Source organism: Lagopus muta, chromosome 3, assembly GCF_023343835.1.
Source record: "Lagopus muta isolate bLagMut1 chromosome 3, bLagMut1 primary, whole genome shotgun sequence".
Taxonomy (NCBI): Eukaryota; Metazoa; Chordata; class Aves; order Galliformes; family Phasianidae; genus Lagopus; species Lagopus muta.
The window spans coordinates 91402527-91420319 of record NC_064435.1 but is presented as its reverse complement, the minus strand read 5'-3'; the positions used below and the strand labels follow the sequence as shown (position 1 = coordinate 91420319).

At 38.2% G+C, this 17793-nt stretch overlaps 1 protein-coding gene across 3 annotated transcripts in view; it reads left to right on the top strand.

Annotated features, from left to right (window-relative positions):
* NFX1 (nuclear transcription factor, X-box binding 1) overlaps positions 1-11686 on the top strand; it is a 71002-nt gene extending 59316 nt beyond the window's left edge. For all 3 annotated transcript variants that reach the window (XM_048940708.1, XM_048940706.1, XM_048940709.1), the window contains 3 exons: positions 3089-3234; positions 6649-6750; positions 8447-11686. In XM_048940708.1, coding sequence (XP_048796665.1) covers positions 3089-3234; positions 6649-6750; positions 8447-8522 — 324 coding nt within the window. In that variant the 3' untranslated portion in view covers positions 8523-11686. The remainder of the gene's footprint in view (positions 1-3088; positions 3235-6648; positions 6751-8446) is intronic.
* Positions 11687-17793: the final 6107 nt, after the last annotated feature.

Here is a 17793-nt window from a genome sequence, read left to right as displayed (position 1 = left end):
TTTTTGGCAGTACATACATTTGTGAACAGCTATTTTCAAGAATGAACTACAGGAAGAGTAAAATTTCATCAAAAATCTCTGGCAATCACTTTGATAACTCATTAAAATTGCAACCACTTCCATCAAACCAGTGATTGATGTATTAGATAAACAAGGTCAGATATCCCACTAGTTTTGTGTTTTTGTTGCTTTTTTGTTTTAATAAAAAATATTGAAGGTTAAAGTAAGCTTTGTTACTTATGTACACTGAAAACATATTATGCATTTTATGAAGGCTTCTCCGGAAGTAATGCCTTCCATTTTACTATGTTGGCCCATGGCATCAGAGGCAGATGCTGGTGGAACAGCAATAGAGGTTGAACCTTCCTGCCAATATTCCCTCACATTTTATTGCCATGCAGCAGATGACAGCAAGGGGGCAGTCTGACTGACATGGAAGTGTATATGGAGCAAGGGGATGAAACTGAATTCGTCTGTGCAAAAAAAATTGCACCCATTGACAGTCATCAACACTTGCTGAACATTTATGGAGACCAAACAGTGCATGTGAGCACATGACTTGGTAGTGTTGTGTCTCAGCAGTGGTAACAGCGACAGTGGGTTATCTCCCCTGGTACAGATTTTTATGAGCGCACCATGCAAGCTCTAGTTTGTCACTGGCAAAAATGCATAGCTGATGGTGATGACTGTGTTGAGCAGTAGTGTTTTGTAGCTGAGAATTTACTCTATCAAATAGTGTTATTGTGCCCTTTTGTATCTTTAGTAGTTTCCATGGAAATAGGAGGCATTACTTTCGGAGTGACTGTGGCCAAGACAATTCCTGTGCACTCAATGCATTCCAGGCAAGCCAAAAGGTTAGACACCCATGTCCTAAATCCTTTCTGGTTGAAGATGTGACTTACATTCTTTATTTCTAGATGTAGAGCTTACTCTGTTGTATTAAAAGTGTTTTGCATGTTAGCCTATCAAATGTTCAGGTAGCTCTGCCTATATCAGTGTTATGTCCCGTACACATTACTGTTACATATATTTGCATACTTCTACTTTGATTTATTTATGTTTTTGCATTGTTCTTTGGATACAACTTCAGCTTAACTGGATGAATGAGCAATGAAAAGGATTTCCATTCTTTTCCTTATTTACTGAATGGTCACTCTACACATTAATACCGTTAAACTCATCTGTCATTTTATGACTTTGCTTGCCTCGTGAACATCTGTTCCCTTAGATTCACCTGTATGCACTAATCTAGTACAGCAGAGTTGTCACTGTTGATGTATATAAGCAGACAAGCCAGAAAATATTCATATCATCCAGCTCTGTCCGCATATAAGAAGAAATTCTGATGTTTTTTTTCTTGAGTCCAGAATTATTACGACTTTTTTAAAGGAAGTCATAAATAGGTGCAGAATTTGTAGAGCTCACTTCATGTAAACATTTGTCTAGAACCTGTAAGTGCTGTAGTTGCTAGGTAGTTTGATATTGTTTATTGATAAGTAAAGATTCTATCCTGATTGCATATAATTACTCTTAAAAGTAATAAACATGGAAAAGAGTGACCACAATCTCCGGTCTGTCTACTATTCATAATTTACAGTTTGAGAGGAGGCAGATATTTCTGTGTGTTGATTTCTGCAGTTTAAATAATTTTGAGGAGCATTTATTCTTTTGCTTAATGTAACCAGTTAAAGTTTAAAATAATAGTTTCCTGGACTATCAGAAAATAAAGAGTACACAGTGCTGCATCAAAGTTACTTCTGGCAATACCAAATCAGACTTGAACTAACATTTCTGTATGGTTTAAGATTGATCAAAATTGTCCTTTTATTAGATTCCGAAGTGAGCTTTTCTGCATCATGGTGATTTAGAAAAGACTTCTCATGTCATCTGTAACTGATGTAACTCTGAGTAACTCTCATTCTGCAATCTGTAATGTATATTAATCAAATGTTTCTATTTGAACATCTAGTATAGGTTGTCAGAAAACGTCCTAGAATCATTTAGGTCAGAAGGGACAAAGAAGTCATCTAGTGCAAACTCTTCCTTGTAGCAGGAACCAACAATAAAGTCAGACCAGGTTGTTCAAATTGTGAAAAGCTTTCTTAAATTGGCTGCTCCCAAGAACCTTCTACTTCATGTGCCTAAAATGCTTTGTGCAGATGACCAGTCTGTAGTTCTTGTTGTCATTCTTGCTGTTCCTGAGCATAGGCACAACAGTGTTTCTTTTTTCCAATCATTAGGTTCATACCCCAAACACCACAACCTTTCAAAGATGATTCTGGTCTCTTAGTGTCATTAAATGCCCTGCATCCAGTCCTGTAAGCCTGTACATGTTCAGAATTCTCTAGCAACCCCTGACTCAAACTTTGTTTGAAACTGGTAGTTTATCTTCCCCTTGAATCCTGTCTGTAGGCCTAAAATCCTGTGATACCTTTAGGTGACAAATTAGGCAAAGGCTGAAACAGGGTGTTTTGAGTCATTGAGACAGACTGAAGTATTGAGTGTCTTATATGATGTTACTAAATCACACCACCCATTAGGAGGGAGGCACAATTTTTTTGTTGTTTTTTTCTTTTTACGTAGCAGCCAATGTCAGATCAAGCATCAGTCTCAGGTAACTGAAATTAAAACTACTTTAATGATACAGTCTATAATGATCAAGTCTATAATGATAGACTTTATGACGTGACAGATTTTGCAGATGAACAGCTGCTTTGGTACAGGGAAGTGATAACTAAATCTGATGCCTTTATAGCAGTCTACAGTATCTGTGTTGTAAGAAAGCAGTCTGAAATAGGAAAATTCAGAAAAAAATGTCCTGCTTCTTTGGGGTGTAAGGAGAGAGGCTGTATTCAGAATTTGTACATACTTACATGTCTTAATGCTTTGAGGTGAGAACTGAATTGTCATTTTTAGATGAGTTTTTATCAATACTGATTTACTAGCATTTTGCTGTAGTACTTTTTGTCACAATGGCAAAATTTACGAGGTAGAAGCAGCCTTTCTCATTTCATTGTTTCCTCCTCACACCCTGCCTTTCTTTGCTAAAGGGGAACCTTATCATATCTATTTTTTCTTTTGACTTCAGGGCAAGTACACAAAGAAGAGTCATTGTTACCCACCAATGAACAGAGATCACCGCAGAATCATCCACGAATTAGCTCAGGTTTATGGCATTGAAAGTGTGAGCTACGACAACGAGCCAAAGCGTAATGTTGTTATCACTGCAGTCAAGTATGTAATTAATTCTGTTTTCTAGAAACTGTGTATGATTTATCACTTAATTGGATGATTTTATTTGCAGTGCAGTTTGCAACACGCAGTAGTTTCTGTTAAAAATTTTAAATGCAGTTTTCAATTGATAGTTTGATAGACTTCTATTTCTCATCATCGAGTACATCTTCTGGAAAACCCAGTTTAAAAATAAGAAAGCAAGGAAAACAACATTTTTGAAAGCTTGCCTCAGCACTAACTTACTTTCTTTTTGTCATGAGCTAAATTTGAGAGAAGTGTCAAAGATAGTAAATGTGATAAATTTTCATGGAGATTAACGGCTGGATAGAGAATTCACTTCCAAATTTGCACCTTCTTTGCAGAAGCTTGCTATTGGAAATTATTTGCTCCATCTGAATCTGCCACAGGAATTCCTATCCTCTCTCAAGACAAAAGACAAAAAGGGAGATGGAGTTACTGCAAGAGATTTCTAAGCAAAACTGGAGATACTTGGAGAGGGCCTGTAAAAGGAAGTTTGTAGTAGAAGAAGTGAAGCAAGATTATTGTATTGGAGAAAGCATGACTTTCTTGATTCTGTTTATCACTGAGTGGTTTATTTAGTTTAACATATCAGTTTTTAGTTTAGAACTGTCAAACTGTGGTTCTTTAACAACCAGTTTAACTAGTTTCTAACTATAGATATTGACTATAGTTAATAATAAAAATAATTTTTTTTTTTTTTACCTTTCCTGCTATGAGAGTGCCATTATTTGCTTCTGAGGCTGTTGCTGGTTTGGTAGCGTAGCTAGAATCTTGAGTACTTGTGATGGAGTTGGGACGTTTCTGTAAGATTTCCCTCCGTGAACCCACGTTTCTGCTAAAGGAGGTTGATAAGATGAATCACTTTTGAAAAAGCTTACTTAAGAAGAAGGAAGAAGGCTGGGGGATGATGAGAAATTAATGCAGAAACGGATGAAGTGTTGAGAAAGGAATGGGATAGATGACGATGCTTTAAAAGTAAAGATGTCATGTGCTGCAAATTTAGCATGGGAGGACTTCTATGGTGTTAGGAGAAGCTGCACACTTGGTCCTTCCCATGTGTTACTAGGGAAGAGCATGCAGTGCAGAACAAACATGCTACAGTTTTACTTCTGATGTTCTTAATGACAGTGAGTGCTCTACTGGGAACATTTTTCAGCTGCCTAGCAATGTTTCTTCAGTGGATTCATCCAAAAGTTATTTTCACTGTCTTTTCCTTTGTTCTCTTCAAGACATTAAAAGTCATTGACACCTCAGATAAGCGATAGCTCAGGTTTCAAATTTAAGTATTTCACAACAGCTTCTTTTGCAGGGCTAACAGAAAGCTCACCTGGTTTTATTCAATTTGTTACATGTTGTGCTTAGTGTTCTTCTGTTACCCATGGCTTCTCTGCCTTATTTATTTCCATGGAAACTACTAAAGATACAAAGGGCACAGTAATGCTACTTGATAGAGCAAATTCTCAGCTACAAAACACTGTTTTTCAGCATAGTCACCACCATTAGCTATGCATTTTTGCCAGCAGTGAACAAGAGCTTGCTTGCACCGTAAAGACTGTACCAGTGGCAGTAACCCACTGTCACCACTGCTGAAACACACCATCCACCACCTCACTGTGCTAACATCCACAATTTGATCTTCATACACGTTCAGCTAGCATCAGTGAATGTCAGTGGGTGCATTTTATCCTCACCGAGGAATTGATTTCCACCCCTTTGCTTCATGTGCACATCCGTGTCAGATGCCATTTTGTCAGACTGCCCCTTTGCCTACCATCTGTCACACAACAACAAAATGTAGTGGAATATTGGCAGGAAGGTTCAACCTCTATTGCTATCCCACCAACATCTGCCTCTAATATCATGGGACAGCATAATAAAACAGGAAACACTACTTTTGGAGCAGTCTTCATATAAGACTGTTAAGAATAGTAAGAGATAACTTTTAGGGAATAGTACTGGAGAGTTATCACTAAGGTGTCTGAAATCATAGCCCAAGTACAGAATGCATCCTCTCTCTTTCTTCTCTTGCCAGAAAAGATAACAGGTGCAAATAAAATTACCAGGAAGAAGGTTCATACAATATATAACAACTGTGGATTGGGTTTCCCAGAAAGTCAGTGACTTACTATATATGAAAGTAAACAACCTTAGAGTGTATATATGTTAATTGAAAATATCATTATTAATCCTCTATTTTATTTGTGTGTATGCTAGTGGTTTCAAATGCAATGGTATTTTTGAGAATGGAAGTATGGGGAAGGCTAACGTTACGTTAAATGATAAAGTCATAAGTAGGCATTCAAACAAATGTTTCTTCCCAGTGGGAAAGAGGAGGCTGAGGGAAAGCCTTATTGCTCTCTTCAGATTCCTGAAAGGTGATTGCAACAAGAGTGAGGCTGGTCTCTTCTCACTGCTGACAGGACGAGGGGAAATGGCCTTAAGTTGCTCCTGAGGGAGGTTTAGATTGGATATCAGGACAAACTTCTGTACAGAAAGGGTTGTTAAGCACTGGAATAGGCTCCTCAGGGGGGTGGCTGAGTCACCATCCCTGCATGTGTTCAAAAACCATTTGATGTGGTGCTCAGGGGCATAAATTAGTGGAGGGTTGTCAGAGTGAGGGTAGTATGGTCAGGTTGTGGTTGGACTTGATGATCTTGAAGGTCTTTTCCAACCTGAGCAATTCTGTGATTCTATGATTTTGATTAAGTTATGAATGTAATGTAAATAGTTTGAATAGAATGTAATGTAAATAGACAAGTAGCATTTATTCACCTATTCTGAAATGGAGAGGCCAAGCTAATTTACTCTCCATCTAAAAGGTAATTAGTATTGAGAGGAGATTGTACATCACAGAAGGCAGTCAAACATTCCTTAGAGGAGGAGGCATTCATATAGAAACAGGAAAGCATTGTAGTTTAGTGTACTATGGCTGCTAAATAGTCTTAAAATGCCAGTAGTGTGGGTTAGGAGGAAGCTGCAGAAAGGGTAAAAAACTGACCTAGACAAAGTTTAAAAATTTTAGTTTATTCAGTTTACTTCCCCCCCCAAATGATGAATAAGAGTCTGTGAATGGGAAACATGCCAGTAGTAGAAGGTTTGTGAGTCTTGCAGTTAAAAAAGGGTGGCCCTTGCATTGCAGAACGCTCTTGGGTATATGGTTTAATTTTTAGGTGGCACTGTGTGGAGCCAGGAGTTAGACTCAGTGGTCCTTCTGGGTCCTTTCCAACTGAGAGTATTTTGTGATTCTATGAAAATTAAATATTTTTATAGATTAAATGCAGATATAAACACTGACATCACAACCACTACTTTAAAATGTAACTTTTTTGCCCTAATTTCTTAATGCATGTAACTTCCTACTTAACAAAGTAACCTTTTCAATTGTTTCTCTAGAGGGAAATCCATTTGTCCAAGCAATACCTTAACTTCTGTGCTGGATAAAGAAATGAAGAGCAGGCCTCCACCTCCTATTCCTCATTACAAACAAACAGATAAGTAAGAAATTTATTTCAAAAATTCTGTGCTCAGTTATTTGAAAGGGTGTTGATTTCAACTTTATAATCCCCAGGTCTTCGTTTTTCCCAAGCCATGTGATAATTTGGAGCTTTCAGCCTGCACTAATATATTCTTTCTATAAGAAGTGAACATGAAATGAAGTGTTAACTAAATGTAGAGTTGACCATGTGACATAAAAGCAGTAATAAAACAAATGTGGATCTAATCTTTATATAAATACTAGGCAGTTAAGAAGGTATGGATGTTTCAGAGGCTATGTATTTGAACAGTGAGTATGTGTATTTTTCCTCTAGTGCATATAGTAGTCCCACTGGTGGCTAAATGGGAACTGTGTTTTTCTCAGATACTGAAAACTACTTAAGATGGAGTATGTATAATATAGTAATAATATATATAAAATATATATAATATAGGGCTTCTTGGTGAATAGTCTAATAGAACAGTCTTTACTTTGTATGACCTGCCAGCTTCGGGCACCTGTAGGCATCTCATAGTTAGGAAAATTTTCAGCAGGTGGCTTATCCTTTGTACGTATTTGTTCTTAAGGGCTCTTCCCCAAGTTATTTCCACAATAGCACTTGAATCCTTGTCCTCTGAAAAACTATTTGGAGAAAGGGACAAGTTAATTCTGCACTAACTATTGCAGGAGCTATTAAGTAGCATCTTAAATAGATGCTGATGAAATACGTAGTAGACTGTTTTGAGAAAGATGTACATTGCTTTAGAATTCAGCATCAGAGCAAGCCACATGTCTGAAAAAAACTGTTTCACTGTGTAACTTTAATATGAATTTTCTACAGTTTGTTACCTTTCATTTCCACTTAATTCTGCAGGATTTCTGTCTTCAGTGACCTTAGTCAAAGTGAATTGTGTAACAAAATTGCAAAGGACTTTCACCATTTATTTTAAATAGAAAGAACTTTAGAATTATGTAACAAAATCTGCTGTAGGACTTCATACTGTCTTAGGGCAAAAGTCTTCACAGTGTTTAGATTTTGTGTTACCATATTGTGGTTTAACACTGACAGCAGCTAAGCATCATCATCCTGCTCTCTCACTCCCTCTCCTCAGAAAGATGGGAGGAGAAAATATGATGGGGAAAAAAAGCTTGTGGACTGAGATAAGGACATGGAGATCACTCACTGATTACAATGGCATGCAAAATATGTCAGGGTAGATTAACTTGTCTGTTGATAACAGACTGGAGCAGTGGAAGTTAAAGGAAACTAAAACCATCTTCTTCCTTCTATCCACTTTCTTCTACCTCCTCCCTCTTGGCACGATGAAATGGCTTGTGGTCAGTTGTGTAATCAATGAATATATGGGCATTATAATTTAGAAATGTACAAGAAAGTTAGGCTGAACAGTTTATCACACCAAAGAACAATGGATGGAAAGCTTACCCTTGTCCTGGGCTCGCTGAGAAGACTCCAAGAGGAGCGATCTCCAGAAGAGATCCTTCCCCATTGGTAGTCAGCACTTCAATGGGATCTAGGAGAGGTGAAGGCAGGCTCCAGCCCTTCCGACAGAATTATTAGAATATAATTTAGAACTGCCATCTACCAATGCAGTGTGCAAGTGCACCCTGAGACATTATGAGAATTTGTGATTTCAGTTTACTTCTGTCTCGTTTCTTGTGCACAGTGAGTAATATCTACTATTCTTATAACTTCAGGAATAGTGGAAGCAGCGGTTTGTCCAAACCACTAAAAGAAGAGCCAGTAATTGACTACTTTGATGTCCAGGACTGAAGTCATTGATGTAGAATTACGGCACAGAAGCTCACAGGTGAAGATACTAAATTACTGCAGAAGGTGCTTTTGGTTACTTGTCAAATGAGTGCTTGTCCAACATATCCATGGTTTAACATCTGAGGCTGGATTGCAATACTTTACCTAAGTGCATTGTACCTAACAGTTGTACCATTTTATTTTTTTTTTTGAAAGCTGGGTTGTCTGCACTTTTTTTTTAATCAAATATGCTTTCAGAATGATGTGAATTTTCATCAATGCCTTGAAAGTGAAAGAAAATTATCCAACAGATTATTTTGGGTAATAGGAATAATAATTCTTACAGATTTATTTTGATGTATCTCATGCAGTTTAAAATGAACCAGGAATAACCTGTTAAAAACATTAATGGGAATATTCAAAAAGCATTTTCTGATGTTATTAATTCACTTCCATGTTACTGTGGTGAATCTGGGGATTTGAGTTACTCTTCTGTGTGCAAGGAAATATGAAACTTAGTCACTAACTATGAATGTACACTCTAGACGTCACAAGAGCACAGACTTCTTTTGATATCTAAAATAAAAAGATTTGAGGAAGGTGGAAAATTAAGGTTTATTCTGTTGTATCTCAAATTTGACATTAAAAAAATAGACAAGAAAATTACTGATGCTGTTATTTGAGACACCAAACAAGATAATATTTATTATTATTATTTTAGTGTTCTATTTGGTTCATGTTTTATTTAGATAAGTTAGTTTGGTGGACTTGGGTTGTTTTTTTTTTGCATGGTTTTGTTCATTACTTGTAATATTCTTCTGTACTGTGAGAGCTCAAGGGAATATGTGAAGTTTGAGCTAAGTGTGTTTAGAGTCAGAGCAATATTTGTAAAATTTCTAAGAACATTTGTCTTAGCTCTTTGCCAGTGGGAGATATTTCTTGCATGGAAATGCCATGAACAAAATGCCATTAGCATCTGGTGTAAGAAGCAATTTCACAGAGGGTGGATTTGTTCCACATTATGAGGTGGGGTGGATGAGAAAACTGTAAGTCTGATCAGAAGTGGCACAGCTCTAACTTTTGTTGCCAAGACAATGCAAGGCAGCAACCCGTGCTTAGATTCACAGAGTCAGTCATGAAACTGCGAACCTTTAGTGTGAAGAATTCTGTGGCTGCGTTTCATTCTCAGTGATATGAGATTGTGAAATATGAAACAGCAGCAAATTCACCTCATCTGCCTCCAAAACCTTTTCAGAATTAAAATGCATGTTACTGCAAATTTTTGTGCTAATTATTTTGCATAAGACGACTTAAATGTTTTTCTAAATGCCTCAAATGCATATGCTTCTGTTATAAGAACAGTTACCAGAAGGATTCTCAGTTCTTGAGCTTTTAATTTGCATGTAGTGGTTTAAATCTATTTTCACATTTTTTGTATTACATTTAGTGAACAGAAATGAAAGATAAATTGACAAAGCTTATAGTGCCCTTATTTTTTTAAGCAAATTAGTGTTTGATCCTACAAAGTGTAGCACTTTGCTATATTCAGTGAAAGAAGTAAGTTGCTTGGCATCTTTTCCATAATTTATTTCTTCAAATCCCATCATTATGAGGAGTGTATCTGTTCCCAGTACTTGCAGTGCCAGCTCACCGTGGCTAGACAAAGGGTAATTTTGGTCCAGAAATTCAGAGCTATGTTAGTATTTCCAAGCTAGTAACTGCCAATAGGGGGAATGTACGTAATTACACTGCAGAGGTTTGTTCTGGACAGGAGCTGTCACATGTCTGGTGAGCTGAACCTCCAGTGCAGTTGGCATACCATAGGTATGAAGAAAGCATAATCAAAAACAAAACCACACCTAATTGATTTGGTTGATATTAAACAGCATAAGGCTGAAGCGTGTTAACTTTTCACCCACACTGAAGTGAATGCAGCTGATGCTTCTCATCTGTACTTCTGATTTGAAATACAAAACTTAAAAGGCTTCCATAACATTATACTCCTTTTTTTAAAAATCAAATTACATCTGGCATAAAAATATGAACTTGGTGAGATGCACTTCAGCAGTCAAGTATTCTGCTACTGTTCTTACTAAAGCCCAGGTGTCTTTAGCTTCTCAAGTTGAAACTAGTAACTACACTGAATCTGTTCATACTGAGAAGTCATACTCATCACTATACATCTAACTGCATGAATATCAAAAATTTTATGTAGATATGTATATTAAGCATCTTAAATCATGGCTGTTGGAGCTTATCTGTAGTTATGCATCAAGTCACACGTGGAAAAACATTTGGTTTGCAATGCGTTTCAATAACTCGGTTGAAACATGATACTACATATCTACCGTACATCTAGGGAGATGATACCAAAAGGAATAAGTGTGGATGTCTTTCTTCCTAGAATACAGTAACATGGCCTTAAAAAGGAGCTCAGCGATGTATAACAGAGGTGTTTGCTCTGTTCTCATGTGCTTTGGCTGCAGTGTCTGTGACTTTCACATGGAATAGTACTAAAGCCGGTAGTTTTGAACTTCTTACTGCACGCGTGCCTCATGGAAATAATTTTCAATTAGCTATTTTGTAACTCCTTCAGCAGACCTTTACACCTTTATCTGGCAGAAAAATGATGGATAACAGCAATCATTGCATCAGTGAAGTCAGTAGCAAAATCTTTACTGATGTCACTGTAACCAAGACTTGAGCTTGAATATACTAACCATTTTCCACAGCCCGCAGAGTGATGTTGTTTCTTGCAAACTTACTTGGTGCAGGTGTTCTGCAGTAAGCATCCTTCGAAATAACTTGTGCTGTAAGTTAGAATTCATGCAACTTCATGAAGCGCTTTGAAAATTGTGTATAAAACAGATATTTTTGCATTTTGGCTGTGATATTACCTATATTGTTTAATGTGTTTAAAGTGCTCTGAGTATTAACTGCTTGGGTTTAACCTAAAATTGTGTAGGATGCTTAAGTGGACCTCAGTACCACGGTTTCTGTGGCACTTCTGTACAATATCTGCCACCTAATGAAATAAGCAAAATAAGAAAAGTGTTTTAGAACAATTGTAAGTTATTTGTTGAAAGATTCTTATTTGACTTGGTTGGGTTTTTGTTTATTTTTTGAAGTTATTGGTGTCAAATGACCTTCTTTATAAAGCTGAAATAAAAGTAAATTGAAAGTTCTGTGCTTTGAATTGTTTGCAATCTCTGTTTTGGTATTTCAGAGTTGTCAGAGTCCCTTCAGGACTTTAATGGGACAGATGAACATAAGTCTGTCTGACAGAGTCTCCTCAGGACTTTCACTGGGCAGTTTCACAAACGTTCAAAAAGAACAGATTTATGTAAGGGGTAGACATAACACATTGGGTATTGCAGCTGATAAATGCACTAGCTGCCAATAGTGTGAATATATGATCATAATGCTAACAAAACACATGATATCTCAGGTAGTCTTCTCCAAGAGGTGAGATGTAATGCTTAGAAAGAAAGTGTCCCTGTCTTGGTGGAAGAAGAGGAACACAGCTTCCCCTCTCTTAGCTCTCTTCTCTCCTTCAGTTCTTCTTCTTCCTCTTCTCCACTGTGCAACCCATGACATACTTCCCTTTATATCCTAAACCTTCTTTGTTTCCCGTATTGGGTGATGTTTAACATGATCTGGCAGAGAGTTGAGCACTACAGTCATATCTATTTAGCATGTTCTTCTAAGAGGTCATTGTCATACAAGTGGGGTGTTAACTTTAGTATTAATCTCATGGCTAATGAAGCAAAAAGTCTCACTCCAGGCACTGTGGCCTTCAAGATTCTGCTCTGGAGCGGTTTTTTCTGCTCATTCCTACAGCCTTCAGCCAAAACAGGATTGTTCTGCTGCCACAAGACTCCTCCACCTGCTGCTTTTTATGCCAGTCTCAAGGACTTCCATCACCAAGTTGTACACGAAGATAAGCAGGCATCAGCATTTTTAATACTCTGTGTGAAAATCCCAAACCTGCTGCTGCTTGCCCTCATATCCTTTTGTGAAATTGTGTTCAGGAACTGCCACCTAGTAAATGATTCAGCTTCTAAAGTCCAGTCTTTTGATGTATCCACCTTTTATTCTCTGGAAGTGTAGAAAATTTGTTCTAATTCAGGAGCTGGAGGGCTTCTTTTATGAGAAGCTGTAATAAACAAAACTAATAACCATTGTAAGAAAAAATGTGTATTAGTCTGACATTTTCCTGTAGGAGGTGAGAACAAAAGAATTGTCTCTGTTTAAAAATCACACTTAAGATAAGTTTACGTGTTTTACTAGGGAGCATTTTTGAAGAAATCTAAGTTGTGGCAAATAAAAGTCTGTGGTGAAAACTGGTGTTTGAATGTAATGGATAGTTCCCTGTCAAACAATGTAGTAAGGATTGTGCTTTCCATTCAAGGCACTTAAAGGTCTTGTTGTCTTTAAAAAGCAATTCAGGGAGTCTCAGACTTTACTGCTTACCTGGTAAGTTAGGTACCTCCTCACAGATATTAATAAATGCTATTTCAGGAAGTGTAAATTAAAGTCTTAGCTCCGTAACTCCTGGGTAAGTACTGATTTAGGCTGGTGCTTAAATTCAGTATTTTTGTGTCAAATAAATAGATACCAAATAAGTTTCTAATTAAGTCTGTGTGATTGCTTAGGAGGGATTATTCAAAAACTTCAGTCAAAAGTTTATGCAATTCTAATAATTTTCTATTGAAGTAGGCAATAATTAAGCAAGTATTAGATTGACACCATTGAAATCTCATTGAAGTAGATTATTAATTGTTATTTCTGATAACTTTATTGAAGGCATGCTACATCTTACTTGCTGACATCTAGATCTTAAGAATGATAACTGATGGCTGAAACAATGATTTTATTGTTATTATTATCTTCTAGTTCTCCCATGTTTTTCTAAGAGGACTCAGAGGACTAAGACTAAGAGGAATTATTCTAGTTTTTACCATAAATGTAGTTAAAGCCTGGGAATGAACACAAAATTATGCAAGTTGTCTAGAAGTCAATGTAGTATAAAAAGAACTGGAGGCAAAGGAAGTTGTGCCAGGTGGTTAGCAGGTTGAACTTAAGCTAGCAGTGCACCCTTGTGGCAAAGGCAGATAACATCCTGCTGTTGTAGGATGCCTTGTTGTAGGAGCCTGAGTGCTTGCTCTCTTTTATTCAGCACTTGTGATCTTCCTGGTGTTGGGTATAGATAGCTGTATGTTTCCCAGTACTGTAGAGACCTGGTCAAACTGAGTCACCAGGTGGTCAGGAGATTGATCACATGATGTTCGTGGAGAGGTGATGGCACTGGGTTTGTTCAGCCTCAGGAGACTCAGGGGAGATCTTACTGTGACCACTAGTGCCTGAGCAGAGGGGAGTGAGAAGATAAAGCAAGACTCCACTGTAGAAGAATGGAAGGAAATGGGCACAAGCTGAAACACAAGAAATAACTGCAAAGTCTTTTTTACCATGAAGATGGTAAAACACAGAGTTAGCCCAGAAATGTTCTAGTCCATCAAGGTCCTGAGCAATCCGTTATAAGCGGACATTCTTTTAGCAGGTAAGCAGACCAGATCAACTCTTGAGATCCCTTCTAACCACCTGAGTCAGAAAACTTTGGATGGTACATTCAGGATGTCCCTGGTTTTTAGGGACTCACAAGCACTTCAAAGAAGTCATCTGTGACTTCAAGAATATTCCTTGTTCACAGGCCTAGTTCCTAGGATAGCAGTTCTTAAGCTGAAAGGCATTACATCAACTAAATGGTGGGCTTACAAATAGAGTGGCCTTACAAGCATCAAATAAGAGTAATGAAGACACAGAATGTGTTTGCAATTCAGTGATTTAGGAAGGAAGAGAATAACAGCGTCTTGATTTGGTCCAGCAACTAGAACAAGGTCAGAAACTATCTGGCCATCAGCCATCTGGATAGATTACAGTCAACAATAAAAACAAAAAAAAAAAAAGATGGACAGAGATACAGTTTTTCAGTTATAACTAAGAATACTTTTGGTGAAGTTGGCATGATCCGATAAATTGGAAAGGTTTTTATGGCTGTGGGAAAGTTAAACAGCAAAAATGTCCTAAGGCTGACCTGAGAGATTACATGTGTCATTATATTACATATGGTTTGTTTTTAACTTTTGGAGCAATTGGATGATCCAGAAACAGATAGGAATAGAGAATAGGCTAGCAGAAAGAAGATGGAGGTCACCCAGACGTGGGCAGTGAGCTCTTCTGGTTGCAGTCTATTGTGTGCACCACCTCTACTCTTTTGTTTTTGATCAAAACCCAACTGACCCTGTGAGGAAGGGAAATATAAGGATAAATTCCAGAGGATAAGCTGTGTCCAGTGGTCAAATGACACTGAGAAATGGCAGATACTTAGCCTAGCTGGAAGGCTAGTGGTGGAATCTATGTGCTGCAGGAATACCAACAGAAGGGTGTAGAGGTAACTGAACTCGGGAGAGTCTATGTGACAGTCACAGCTGCAACTCTTCTCCCTTGCTTCCCTGTCCCGATCAGATTAAGGTTTCAGATATTCCTTCTGCTTTCTCAGGTTTCCTATTCTCACAGCCCATAAGTCACTCATTCTGCCCATTCAAGCCAGAGATATTGTATCATTCCTCCCAGTCTTATTCTGTGCAGTCTTTTCCATAAGAAGCTTAGTCCACCTATGTTGCTTTTTTGTCCTGTCCAACTGTGAGGGTAGGTCAGGCTCACAAAGACTGTGTTTAAAGGATAGATCTGTAGCAGTCTGAGTAATTTCTGGCACCTTTCTCTGAGATTACTTGCCTCTGCTTTCCTGATTTTGAGAGGACAAACAATCAACTTTGTCCCAGCTTTAAAATCCCTTGTTCTAACAGGAATTATAGTGAGACATATGGGCCACATGTCTGGGAGTGTATATATAAATACACAATTAAATGTAAATATATGATTAAATATAAATATACAAATGCACTACATCTATAAACACAGGAAATAAATCCTAACATATTTAAGGCCTTAGTATCAAAAGATGTATTCTCAGAGAAAACAATTTCTAGAATGGGAGTGACACTTAAGACATTTGTACTTTCCAGCTAAGGATCTTTTATGTAGCAGTGATGAGCTGAAAGAACGAAAAGTGTTCTTTCAGAGAACAGTCTACATCTCTACGGAACCTTAAGACTTTACAGTTCTAAGTACATCACCTGTGCCTTTAATCTGCAGTGCCAGTTGGAAGGAATGTGGCTCCTTCCCACTGCACTCTTATCTAAAGGCATAACGTACTAAAAGAAAGAATATTTTGCAAGTTTGGCACGACCTGTGTGGATGCTGTCCTGCTCAATTGCCATCACAGACTGCATCTACCCCAGAACATCACAGTTTCTTCTTATGGTCAGTAATTGCTGCAGACTTACAAGAACAGGAAAAGCAAGACTGGAGATGGCTGTAATGATTTTTAAATTCATTAAGTTTAAGCTTACAGGGAAAATTCTGGAATTTTGACCAGGCTGATGTACTTACGATACCTTTAATCTCCCCCAGGACTAAGCTGATAGATAAACTTACCTGGTTTTCTACTATGTTAATTACCTTTAGCACCCTATATAATCTACTTGCAGAACTCATCATTCCAGACATTTCATTTTTTTAATAATAGGAAACAATTATTCTGACCTTCTTATTCTGAGCCATTTTTTTCATTCCTGGACTGAACAGTTTTTGGGGTTATTTCTGCAACTGCTTAAATATCCAGGCATCAGTTCCTGCATTGGAAATTGGAACATTGCTGCATCAAAAGCTTATTTGCAAGACCCACTACAACTTCATGTAATTATTCCTCTAAATCGCTGTGTTAATCTGAGAAACTTGACTTGCTTTTGTTTACTGAGAAATATCCATTGCCCCCTGCAGTTGTTCTAGGCAGGAATAAGTAGCCAATAAACTTCGCTTTCATCATTAACTGTATTAAGACTTGAACTATTAAACTTTGTAACACAGAAAAGTGACAAAACTTACAGCTTTTGTTTTATTGATAAAGTTAGTTCCAGTTAGTTTGCAGATAAATAAAGTCTGGAGATAGCTAAGTTAGCTGTATGGTTGTTCTGTTCACAAAGAAGCAAATTGCTTCTGACAGGTTCTTGGTAAAGCAGACAAAGTACTCGCAGGCAGGCCAGTGCTCATATGTAGAAAGAAGAGCTGAACTCATTCAGCTGGTAAAAGGGGCTCTCTGGCTACACAACATTCCTCAGGAAGCAAGGCAGCCCAAGAGATGCGTTTCCTTTAGTGGCTGGCCCTTTCATGAGCACAGGGTGCCTCCACCCTGGGTGCAGCCCTTCTGGTTGCAGGAGGAGCGCAGTACAAACAGTTTGCCTGTGCTCCCCAGGCCAGACACACCTGTTCACCAGGTGCTCAGCCACCAGCTCATACCGTGATCTGAATGCTCCCCTACACTCCACCCCTTCACAGCACAAACAGCTATTGGGCACATTTGGAGATAAGCCCATACACCGCAATTACAATATAAACAATTCCTGTGTGTAATACACATAGGTCTGTAAATCAGTTCACTTGTGTGCACAGGCTTCATAGTTGTTGCAGGATTGCACACAAGGCTCAGAGTTGTTACAGGGTTTATTCATTAGATGTTTCCCATTTTTTTCCTCAAGAAATTCCACCACCAGGTACCACTGCAGTGCAGAACGCTATGACGACTCTGCAGTGGGACCAGAGCATATCAGAGGTCAGTGATACGCTCCTGCTGATGGTTTTGTGGGCCACAGATCTTGGGAGTAAAACAAATGTTTAACCAGTACAAATTGGGAAGTCCACCCTCCAAAGGTAAAAACACAAGCGGTAGTACTGCCCTAGGTCAATATTTCTGCCTGAACAGGGCATGCCCAGGCCCTTCGAACCACTCCCTTTGGCCTGCTACTGAAAGTTGGATGACTCTATCAGGCACCAGAGAGGGAGTTTGGACCTGCCAAAGCAGTACAATCGCTGTTTCTTCTCTGGGGTCCATGTGCCAAATACTTGTGGAGGTACTGACCCCCTCCTTTCTAGTCACCTCCCTCACAATGCAAGTAGGCTGTTCCTCTTTGATCCTACCTGCACCTCCCACAGCCACTTAACCTTGCGGTTCCCAGGCTCAAGGTGAGGGAGCAGAGTATTTATTCAGCAAACCAACTTGGAGTTTCAAGTATACATTGTTTCCCTTAATTTAGATCCTAGGTGGGAAGGCCCAAGTTGTTTATAATACATGCAGGGCACTGGGTCAGCTGTCTCTGGCTCTTCCATTTAAATC